We start from the raw sequence: 12,204 nt of genomic DNA, 5'->3' as shown, positions 1-12,204 counted from the left end.
AAGTAGCATAAGAACAAGTTTTCCTAATGTTGTTTGAAGAAAACATGGCTTCTGGTTTTTATTTTATTTTAGATTTATTTATTTATTTATTTATTTATTTATTTATTTATTTGACAGACATCACAAGTAGGCAGAGAGGCAGGCGGGGGAGGGAAGCAGGCTCCCCGCCGAGCAGAGACCCCAATGTGGGGCTTGATCCCAGGACCCTGAGATCATGACCTGAGCCGAAGGCAGAGGCTTAGTCCACAGAGCCACCCAGGTGTCCCAGCTTCTGGTTTTTAATGACTCGGCAGAGAGTCAAGATCCAGGAGGAGACTAGTAGTTGCTTCACAGTCTGCCCCAAATACCTTTATAGATCCAGTCTGGTGACCACCAAATGGTCTCTCATCTGAAGATGAGTGCACAGCTGGGATGGCATAAGTTTTCAAATGAAACCAGAAGATGTTTGCATCCTCTGATCAGCCCTGCCTCCCAGGTTTTGTCCCTGAGCTAAATCCTACCTGGCTAGGACAAGCCATTAGAGTTTTGGATCCTTGCTTCAGTGGCTTTTCTTTTCTTTTACTCTTCAGTTCCTGGACTCCTACAAGGGAAAGTCATGATTACACTAACAGAGCTGAAATGTTTAGCAGATGCCCAGTCATCCTATCACATCTTAAAACCATGGTGGGACGTCTTCTGGTATTACATCACCCTGATCATGCTGCTGGTGGCCGTGCTGGCCGGAGCTCTCCAGCTCACACAGAGCAGGGTTCTGTGCTGTCTTCCATGTAAGGTGGAATTTGACAATCACTGTGCCGTGCCTTGGGACCTCCTGAAAGCCAGCGCCAACACGTCCTCCTCTGATCCCGGGACCCCGCTTCCACTCCCCCTCAGAATCCAGAATGACCTCCACCGACAGCAGTACTCCTACATCGATGCCGTCTGTTACGAGAAGCAGCTACACTGGTTCGCCAAGTTCTTCCCCTACCTGGTGCTCCTGCACACACTCATCTTTGCAGCCTGCAGCAACTTCTGGCTTCACTACCCCAGTACCAGTTCCAGGCTCGAGCATTTCGTGGCCATCCTCCACAAGTGCTTCGATTCTCCGTGGACCACCCGTGCCCTGTCCGAAACGGTGGCCGAGCAGTCTGTGAGGCCCCTGACCCTCTCCAAGTCCAAGGTCCTGCTTTCGTCCTCAGGGTGTTCAGCCGACGTTGATTCCAGCAAGCAGTCATTGCCCTACCCACAGCCTGGCTTGGAGTCAGCCGGCATCGAAAGCCCCACTTCCAGCGTCCTGGACAAGAAGGAGGGCGAACAGGCCAAAGCCATCTTTGAAAAAGTGAAAAGGTTCCGCATGCATGTGGAGCAGAAGGACATCATTTACAGAGTGTATCTGAAGCAGATCATTGTGAAGGTCATTCTGTTTGTCCTCATCATAACCTACGTTCCGTATTTTCTAACCTACATTACACTTGAAATTGACTGTTCGGTCGATGTGCAAGCTTTCACGGGCTACAAGCGCTACCAGTGTGTCTACTCCTTGGCAGAAATATTTAAGGTCTTGGCTTCATTTTATGTGATTTTAGTTATACTTTATGGTCTCACCTCCTCCTACAGCTTATGGTGGATGCTGAGGAGTTCTCTGAAGCAATATTCCTTCGAGGCGTTGAGAGAAAAGAGCAACTACAGCGATATCCCTGATGTCAAGAATGACTTCGCCTTCATCCTCCATCTGGCCGATCAATATGATCCCCTCTATTCCAAACGCTTCTCCATATTCCTGTCGGAGGTCAGTGAGAACAAACTGAAACAGATCAACCTCAATAACGAATGGACGGTTGAGAAACTAAAGAGTAAGCTTGTGAAAAACTCCCAGGACAAGGTAGAACTGCATCTTTTTATGCTAAATGGTCTTCCAGACAATGTGTTTGAGCTGACAGAAATCGAAGTGCTCAGCCTGGAGCTCATCCCCGAAGTCAAGCTGCCCTCCGCCATCTCACAGCTGGTCAACCTCAAGGAGCTTCATGTGTACCATTCGTCCCTCCTGGTGGACCACCCGGCGTTGGGCTTCCTGGAGGAGAACTTAAAAATCCTCCGCCTGAAATTTACCGAAATGGGGAAGATCCCACGCTGGGTATTTCACCTGAAGAATCTTAAGGAACTTTATCTGTCGGGCTGTGTTCTTCCTGAGCAGTTGAGTACCATGCAGCTGGAAGGCTTTCAAGACTTAAAAAACCTGAGGACCCTCTACTTGAAGAGCAGCCTGTCCCGGATCCCACAAGTCATTACAGACCTCCTGCCTTCACTGCAGAAGTTGTCCCTCGATAATGAGGGAAGCAAACTGGTGGTGTTGAACAACTTGAAAAAGATGGTCAATCTGAAAAGCCTGGAGCTGATCAGCTGTGACCTGGAACGCATCCCACACTCCATTTTCAGCCTGAACAACCTGCATGAGTTAGATCTAAAAGAAAATAACCTTAAAACGGTGGAAGAGATCATTAGCTTTCAGCATCTCCAGAATCTTTCCTGCCTAAAGTTGTGGCACAATAACATTGCTTATATCCCTGCCCAGATCGGGGCGCTATCTAATCTAGAGCAGCTCTCTTTGAACCACAATAATATCGAGAATCTGCCCCTGCAGCTTTTCCTATGCACCAAACTACATTATTTAGATCTAAGCTATAACCACCTGACCTTCATTCCAGAAGAAATCCAGTATCTGAGTAATTTGCAGTACTTTGCTGTGACCAACAACAATGTAAGTAAATGCACTCTTCCCTTTATTTAGCCAGTCTTTTGAGCCTCCGCTGTTGCAGTGTATAATGTGGGTAAAGAAAATGGACCTTCAGTCCTACAAAGCATCCTCTGAGCCTGCTCCAACTATCACTTACCAGATGCATGCCCATGAGTAAATTACCAAAGCACTGAGCATCAGTTTTTGACCTAACTTACAAGTTGTCATGGAGATTTTATGAGAAAAATACATATAAGCACTGGGCATCGTTCCTGGCACATAGTAATTGCTCAACAAATGTTCCCTTTCCCCATTTTTTACAGAAACATCACAGTTGAAGTATTTTAAACTAATTAGATATAACAGAGCTTACTTTTCATTTTGGAAAGATCTTAAGTAGTTAGAAAGCTTCATAAAAGTTTTTAGCTTTCTAGATCTGTCATAGGAAAAGAACTTTTTGTTAAAAATACTGGGATCATGAATTATTCATAAATCTTTTTTGTGATGCAGTAAAAAAAGGCTTGAAATCTACATGCATGTCTAGAAAGACAATTCAAAATGAAAGGCCTGGTTCTATAATGCAACACTAGGGCTTCTTAGAAGCTTTTTCCAGCCTCCATACTTTAAAAATGAACCATAATTTGCAACAGTAAAGCCAAGTTAAGGAAAACTTGACTTCACTGAAACAAGAAAAAAAAATAAATGAGTAGTTTCCTAGGTTAAAATGTGAAGCAGGAGGGAAAAGGAAAAAAAAAAAAACCCATGCTAGCCAAAAGGGCAAGAGAGTGATGGTAATGTCCATATGAGAAGAAGGAAAAATATCTTTCCAAAATCAGGTCTGCCATAAAATGAAATTTGATCTTCCTATTGTAGAAAATGAGAGCTGTTTTCTTCTACCCCATCCACCAAAATGGAATATCTCCTAGACTTTTTATAATTCATATTTCATGCTAAATGTGACTATGAGCATGGTGTTGTCTAATAAATATATTAATTATATATTAATTAATTAATGTGACTATGAGCACGGTATGGCTAATAAATATATTAATTAATATATTAATTAATAAAAATATATTAATTATTTTCAAAAACCATAGGTTGTTGGGAAAACACCAGAAAGTTGGGGAATGATAATAAAATTCCTGCTGATTTTCAGAGCCCTAAGACTTGACTCATATGTTAAAAGGCTAGAATCCATTCTAAGATAAATGAGAAATCTTCAGATCTTAAAGGATTATCAGGCTGTAAGACTCCTTCAGGGTTGATCTAGATTAGCAGTGTTCATCAGAATTACCTGAAGGATTTGTTAAAACACCAATTGCTGGACACCACCAGAGTTTCTGATTCAGTAGGTCTGGTGTAGGATCCAAGAGTTGACAGTTCTCACAAAATTCCAGGTCAAGCTGATTCTGCTGGTGTGGTGACCATACTTTGAAAACTATAGGTCTAGACATTTATTATTAGCATTGTTTAATCATGTAGTTCATCATTGTTAACATTTTGGTTATACTTGTCCCATTGTTAAATCAATAATAAAAGATACAACTAATTATTTTGAAAGGTATCAGTTCCACCAAGTTGTTGTGTAGTTATATCACCACATGAATTTTTGAAAACTGCAGCTGATTAAATTGTCAGCGGCCCATGATTTATTTAAATGTGTAAGCAGGTCAATGTGTTTTTCTGGTTTAATATAATAAGACCTTAAATCCATTGGTACTTTTGACACCAAGTCTATTGATATGACCACGTCTAAAAGAGAAACTAGGTGTATCAGACACATTTTATCTGGAGTAAGGAAAGATACTTGGCACATGTGGAAAGTCCTGTGCTGGGCGCCTGGGTGGCTCAGTTGTTAGGTGTCTGCCTTCAGCTCAGGTCATGATCTTGAGGTCTTGGAATTGAGTCTCTCATTGGGCTCCCTGCTCTGCAGGGATTCTACCTCTCTCTCCCTCCATTTCTCCCCCCCCCCCCCCGCTCATGCGCACTCTCTCTCTCTCTCAAATAAATAAATAATCTTTTCAAAAAAATAAAGAAAGAAGGAAAGAAAAGTCCTATGCTGAAGGCAGTTATGGCCAAAATAGAATATCCTAGGCTTAGTTGTCTCAGAAGTCTAATAACCAGCAGTTGCTGAGCATCCCAGAGCCATAACAATGACCATGATACCTTTGAATGGGTGAGGAACACTCTCATCACAACTATGAAGAGACTTGTTTAATCAGGATATGGAGAAAGTAGAACTCATGCAGAAGTTACCAGCCAGAGAGATGAAAAGTTCTCCAATGGAACAGTTAACCTAAATGTAGAAAGTAGGGGAGGGAAGGAAAAAAGAATAGTCCATGGTAACGGTCTCTAAATATTTGGAAGACTTAAATAGAAATCTTCTTGCAAGTAACCATGAGTGTTAGAACCAGGACAAGTATTGGTAAGATTTCTCATATTCCCAAAAAGCTGTCCAAAAATTGAACCTTTGGGAAGGGGTAAATGATTTCTTATTAATTAAACTGTCCAGATATAGATTATCAACCACTTGGTAAGAATGAATCAGGGATTCGTGTTTCAGTTTCAGGGTTCCTTCTAACTTTGAGATTCCTAAGATTCTATGAGGTAGACCAAAATATTTTTTAAAATTAGAAAATCAGGGTGCCTGGGTGGCTCAGCTGTTAAGCATCTGCCTTTGGCTCAGGTCATGATCCCAGGATCCTGGGATCAAGACCCGCATCAGGATCCCTACTCGCTGGGAGGCCTGCTTCTCCTTCTCCTGTTCCCTCTGCTTGTGTTCCCTCTCTGGCTCTGTTTCTCTCTGTCAAATAAATAAAATCTTTAAAAAAAATAAATGAATAAAATAAAATAAAATTAGAAAATAAAACATCAAATTGGATGCATAAGTATATACTCAGAAATGTGAGTTGATTTGTCCATTTGGAATAAAAGTTGGTAAAGGTTCCTGAAACCAGAGGTTTTAAAATACTCTTCTAGAGTTGGGCAATATACCAGGTTCATGGATGGAGGCAACAAATGCTCTCTGTGGTTAAGTAGAAAAGACATTTATTGAAAGGATGTTGTGTCTCTCATATTATCACTGAAAAGGCTGCAGAATCAAGCTTGGAAAACAGTCAAGCATAAAGTTAGTCAGATAACCAAAAGGTCAAAAGCCTAGCACAAAAACAAAATGGTGAGGGTACCCTACCAGTGACCATCCCAGCACTGGCACAGTGCTGCCTCTGAGTATTGGATGCTGCTGCTACTACAGCCCTCGCTCTCCCACAAAAGTTCTTCATGGTTTCTGCTGCTTTGTGACACTAGCCCCGAAGTAAAGTCCAAGTCTGAGCACCTGATGGGCAGAGCTTATGAACTACCACATCACACTCAAGCTGTAGAGGATCTAGAAACACTGGAATCTGGTGTTGTCAGTTCCTCCAGTGGGAATTGGACTCTGCTTCCCACCAAGATGAAGTAGGGAATTCTCCAGACATTGAAGATGCTGGGCATCCCCCAAATGACAGAGAGGGCACTCTAGAGTTTCTTTTACAAGATAGTAATAGGTGTTATCACACAAAACAGTAAACATTTCTTTTTATCATATTTTTTGCTGTAGGATTCCTCAGAGCTTTTTGTAGTTGAATATGCTTTGTGCTTCTCCAGGAGGGAGGTATGATACTCAATGTTTGCCGAATATATTTGAGCAAGATGTTCTTTTTTTTTTCTTTTTTTCTTTTTTTTTTAATTTTTAAGTAATCTTTATACCCAATGTGGGGCTCGAACTTACAACCCCAAGATCAGGAGTTATATGCTCTACTGATTGAGCCAGCCGGGTGCCCAAGATGCTTTTTTTTTTAATAGTAACTCTAGTGAGGAGTGTTCCTAAGAACACTGCGGGTTGGGGAAATATAAAAGGATAAAGGTCATGGGCAGAGGCATGTCCAGATATAATAAGAGATGAGAGCATTTAGAAGGTGGGTCGGAATGGAGAATGCCTTGAAGTCTGGAGTCAAGTTCAGGTTTAAGTTCACTGGACGGTAGGTAGGGTCAGACTTGAGCTTGAAAGTGATATTTAGCATGAACCAACACCTTCAAAGGAGGCTCTGATTGTAACCCATTTAGAAGTGTTGGGAGAGTATAATCAAGAAATAAAACCCCTTGAAAAAGTTTAAATCAGTTATGATTCAGAAGTAGGAATATAAAATAAAAAGAAAAAATGAAGATTTATATTTGAAAGGAACACCACGGGCCATCAAGTCGGCAAACTGCCAGCCTGGGACCAAAACCTACCCACAGCCTGAGCTAAGAATGCTCTTTAAATTTGTAGATAACCCCAACCTAAGAATGGTTTTTAAAATTTTTTAATGGTCAGGGAAAAATTTTTTTAAAATAACATTTTGTTTCACATGAAAATTATATGAAATTCAAATCTCAGTAGCCATGAAGAAATTCCATTGTTCTCATCGTGGGCCTATATTACAAAAAAAATTATCCTCGACTGTTATTCTATTTTGAATTTCCTCATTTAAAAGTGCATGGATTTTTTTCTCTCTTGTTATGTAAGTACCTACATAATATTTTCAGTTTTACTTCTTCACGCACAAGGCCTAAAATATTTCCTATCCTATGCATTTAGAGAAAAACGTCTCCAACCTCTGCTCTCGTTACTGCCCTCATTTTACGGAGACTGAAGCTGATGCTCAGAGCCATTTGCCTGAAGTCTGAAGCTTCCTAGTGATGGATCTGGGATGGAACCCAAGAGCTCTAGCTCCCTCTCCAGCCCTCCCTCTACTGCATCTCAGATGCATCCAACAAATGCTATTACACGGGATGCAGTGGTGTGTGTGTGGATGGACGTGGGAGGTGGGAGAGGGGGAGGCAGCGTCTCTTTGCCAGTGCCAAAGCATAATTGGATTATGATGGTATTGAATGTGATGGAGAAGCATAGGAAAGGGGGAGGACTTAATAGTTGCGCTCAAATTTTAAAAACCACTCTAGTTTACACCTAGGTCTTCCAACTTCTACATTGGTGCATTTTTTTTTAATTTTATTATTTATTTGACAGACAGAGAGCACAAGTAGGCAGAGAGGCAGGCCAGGGGTGGGGGGCGGGAAGCAGGCTCCCCACTGAGCGGAGAGCCTGATGTGGGGCTCGATCCCAGGACCCTGGGATCATGACCTGAGCCGAAGGCAGAGGTTTAACCCACTGAGCCACCCAGGTGCCCCTGCATTTGTGCATTTGAATCCATTTCTTTTATTAACTCCAAGGCTTGTAGCTGGAAGTAGAAATTACTTCTGAGCATCATTTATGTGACGGAGCTTGGGTTTGACATCACTCCTTAGGAATGAAAATATTCATTTTTATTTCCTGAAACGATTGGATTTTATGGATTTAGTTAGCGTGTTCTGAGCTGATGTGTTCGACAGCCAGGAGAAAAGGGGAAATCTGATACTGAGACAGAGTCTAAAGTAAGTCGAAGCCTCTGGAAACAGGGGAGTATTTAATTATCAAATGCCAGCAATAGCTATAGGAAGGGGACCATCCTTCCTTGGATGTCCCAGGGGCTCTACTACATTTTGTTTGAGAAACGTTGTTGCCAGAGAATTCTAGGATATACAATTAGTTTCTCTCCTTTTCTCAGTTTATTTAATTGCTTGTTGCATGTATAGTTTATAGTTCATTCTGTAAAAACCATCCTGCATATGAAGTCTCTCATCTCCCTGATAGTCTGCAAACATTTCTTTTGATTTTTTAAAAGAAATCAGTAGCATGGGGGTGATTTTTTCCTTTTCGGGTCGTATATTATATGGTCTAGGAAAGAGCATGTTAAATGAATTGAAAATAAATAAATGTTATCTAAAAATTTTTTTATAAAATGTATTGGCCCAGGCAAAACGTTTTTGATATTCTTGAAAGTTTCAGGACAAACTTTTTTTTTTTTTTTTTTTAATTCATTTGCCAGAGAGGGAGTACAAACAGGGGGAGCAGCAGGGAGAAGGAGAAACAGACTCCCCACTGAACAGGGAGCCCAATGTCCTGAGCTGGAGGCAGAGGCTTAACCCACTGAGCCACCCAGTCATCCCCAGGGTAAACTATTTTTAAAGGTGTTCAATTTTTCAGAATAAAATTGCTGAAATGAAGGAAAGTTTTGCGTCTCTAACACAACTCCCCAGCCTCCTTTAACATAATTGGATTCAGGTAGGTGACGAAAGGTCTCACGCCTCAGCTGGGTGCTGACCTGAGAGAAAGTCCCTGAGATGGACACTTGGCACTAAGGAAGGAGAACTGCTAACCGCAGCCCTTGCCTCTCTTTCATGACAGCAGCACAGCTGAGGGACCCCACCGTCTCACTCCCACTGCCTTGTGAAATCCCTCGTCTGCCTTAGGGGGCTGAGAAGTTGCTAAAATCACAAATTCAGAAATTTGAAAGAAGATTGATGAGAATTGGTAGTGTTGATAGCCAGACAGGAGTGTGACGGCAATGGCTTCAGGGTATTCTCCCAGTGGAGATGAGTCCCGTTAAGCAAGGTCCTTGCTGGGCATCCAGAAGCTAACTGAACTAGGGAGATGGACGGGTCCCTGAGACAGTTTCTAATACAGCCCCTCCTTCCCAGCACCCACGACAGATTAATTTAATTCATGTAACTGTGTAGTATTTCTCACCCAGGAAACCAGGGCTTCTCAAATGGGGACACTTTTGCCGCCCCCAGATGACATTTGTCTGGCGACATTTTTCGTGATCACCACTGAGGAGGCATCTAGGACGCAGAGGCCAGGGACACTGCTAAATAGTATATAATCCACAGGGCACCCCCACAAAAGGAATTACCTCACCCAAAACGTCAACAGTGTCACAGTTGAGAAATCCTGCATTAGACCATGGTTCTTAAAGACCCATCTGTCTTGCTCAGCGCTTTATCCTCTGCACCTAACTGGGAGACTGGCACGGAGGCTCTCTGCCTGCATTTACTGAATACAGATGAGCCAAGCCTACCCTCTTTTTTCAGCTGGCTTGCCTAAGTCATCGCTTAGATGCTGATAGGCACTCTCAGGGTTGAGCTTGGACTGCACAGGCAGATTGTTTACTCTACTTGTACGTCTCTGACCCTGCTGAGCTGCAGGTGTCCGACTAGAAGATGTTGCAGTAGAAAGGGGTTCCATTTCTCCTGTCTCTTATCTCTCTGCCACATTTCTACATCAAAATCTACATATGTACGGTTTTACTTCTGCATACTTGAGAATGAAAGGGAAGGATGGATTTTTTCCTTTGCTTATTCCTAGTATTCTAGTGTGCAATGATGAGCTTTATTGAATGCCATACTCAGCAATGGGGATCATTCGATTTATTTCCAAAGATATCCAGGACTCAGTATATGTGTGGGTGATGGAGGAGAGGGAAATTTCCAATATAATGAGCATTTTTGAAGGCAGTCTGACCATTTTTTAGTTTGCATAGAGAATGTTTATCCTTTTGAGAAGATAGTTCTAGATGGCCCTGGAAATTCCAGCAGAGAGCTGGCTCAGTTCAGCTGTGTTAGCCCGTCAGAGGAGCGGGCTGAGCTCTCGAGTGCCCTTCTCATCCCTGTGTCTATCAAAGCCATGTCCTGAACCAAGGAAGGAGCCTGCACTATTTCATAGCTGCAAAGATGCCCCATCCAAAGATACATAAATATGTGGAGTGTTATAGATCAGGGTGTGTGCTGTCCAGCACTGCCTGGTGCAAACTCACCTTTCAGTGGCATGATGAGAGGGGGGGATGCTTGCTGTCAGCTCTTCTGTGGATGTCTTTTCCAATCAACTTTCACATATGGACTGTGGCTCCCTTAGAAAGTCCCATGCAACCACCCACCACATGGGGGAGCAGCTCATTTGAGCAGTCCTAGGTGTTGACCGAATTTCAGGCTATTTATCATATTTTAAATTATTTCTCCATGTTACATGATTTAATTGAAACTGCCAGAGGGCAGGAAGAAGGGTAAATACTCAGGAGTGTATATGTGGAGGGAAATGAAATGTGCATGTGTAGATGATCACGTCTTCTTGTCTGTGCTTCTGTCGACTTTTTTCTTTTAACAGACGGAAGTTTTCAATCTCTAGAAATAGCCTTGTGTCTGTACTCACAGTGTTTTTGAGGCTATTGCTCATTACATTACACAGTAATTCTTCATGAGGACTCTTGAGAACAAGTTATTTCTGATCCTCAGCCTCAAGAATAATTATGATTTTCCTAAAATACTGCTGTTGTTGTTTTTTATCTTGGGGACCGTGAGTAGGTGACTGATTAGGTTTTGTTTGGGAATTGCTTGTTAGAATGCTTAGAATCAAATCTTTTGCCCACCCACACATACAGCAGGGGTTTAAAAGTTCATGGTAGCCTCCGTGCCAACTTCAAGTCAGGACATTCTTCTTTTTTCTTTATCTTTTCCATCTCCTTCATATTTATCATCACTGTTCTATGATGAACTGTTCTATGAATTCACATTCTGCAAATGTCCAGAAATGTTTTTGGGAAAAGGTAGGGGCATAAATAAGCAAATGCATTATCAGAGACCATAGAAAACAAGTTTTACTGGCTTCTTTTTTTCCCTTTCCAGGTTGAGATGCTACCAGATGGGCTGTTTCAGTGCAAAAAGCTACAGTGTTTACTTTTGGGGAAAAATAGCCTGATGAGTTTGTCCCCTCACGTGGGTGAGCTGTCGAACCTGACTCATCTGGAGCTCATTGGTAATTACCTGGAAACACTTCCTCCTGAACTGGAAGGATGTCAGTCCCTAAAACGGAGCTGTCTGATTGTAGAGGAGAATTTGCTCAACACGCTTCCTCTCCCCGTAACAGAACGTTTGCAGACGTGCTTAGATAAATGCTGACCTAAAGAGAAAATAATGTTTAAAAATTTGCCCCAGGGCTTTAAATGAGAACTAAGATTTTCTAAGTTATAAAGATGAAAAATGGGTAATAATTACGACTAACTATAACCAAATATCTTTAAAGCAACTCAGTGTCTAACTCTAAATTAAACAGGTAAAAAGTGTTAACACTGAACTTAAGTCTTGTGAATAACTGATCTTTAACTTAATAAGATGTGAGAAGTACACTTCGAGGGTGACATGGGGGACATGAAATTGTTGAATCTCTACGTTACAGTTTTTACCTTGAAGATTAGATACTCTTTCATCTCCTTCCCCTAGTCCTCATTACTTACTTATTTGCACAATTGTTTTAACGGACTTCCTGCTTTGATATTTATCACCTAGACCATAAATTCATCAATATAGATGTCCTTGATGTATACTCAACACTGTCTTTGATTTATGTTCTGAAATATTTTTAGGCAGGGTGTACATTGTGCTTGGCCAAATTCCTTGTTGGCTTGATTTTATTTCCTGTCCAAGCTTGCTGGAGTCTTCCTTCATCTTGTTTTATCTTAACAATGGTGAATCTTAAGAAAGCCCCCAAACAAGGGTGAGCCCTGAGAAAGTGCCTGTCTTTGGAAAAAAGGACAGGG

The 12,204-nt window shown here is 41.8% G+C and overlaps 1 protein-coding gene across 4 annotated transcripts in view; it reads left to right on the top strand.

The window, feature by feature from the left end:
• LRRC8B (leucine rich repeat containing 8 VRAC subunit B) overlaps nt 1–11,995 on the top strand; it is a 64,285-nt gene extending 52,290 nt beyond the window's left edge. For all 4 annotated transcript variants that reach the window (XM_047726572.1, XM_047726576.1, XM_047726575.1 and 1 more), the window contains 2 exons: nt 570–2,737; nt 11,294–11,995. In XM_047726572.1, the coding sequence (XP_047582528.1) occupies nt 596–2,737; nt 11,294–11,566 (2,415 nt within the window). In that variant the 5' untranslated portion in view covers nt 570–595 and the 3' untranslated portion in view covers nt 11,567–11,995. The remainder of the gene's footprint in view (nt 1–569; nt 2,738–11,293) is intronic.
• The last annotated feature ends 209 nt before the right edge of the window (nt 11,996–12,204 follow it).

Source organism: Lutra lutra, chromosome 4 (genome assembly GCF_902655055.1).
Source record: "Lutra lutra chromosome 4, mLutLut1.2, whole genome shotgun sequence".
In the NCBI taxonomy this organism is placed as follows: Eukaryota; Metazoa; Chordata; class Mammalia; order Carnivora; family Mustelidae; genus Lutra; species Lutra lutra.
The sequence above is the reverse complement of the archived record's forward strand: the minus strand, read 5'-3'. Positions and strand labels throughout refer to the sequence as shown.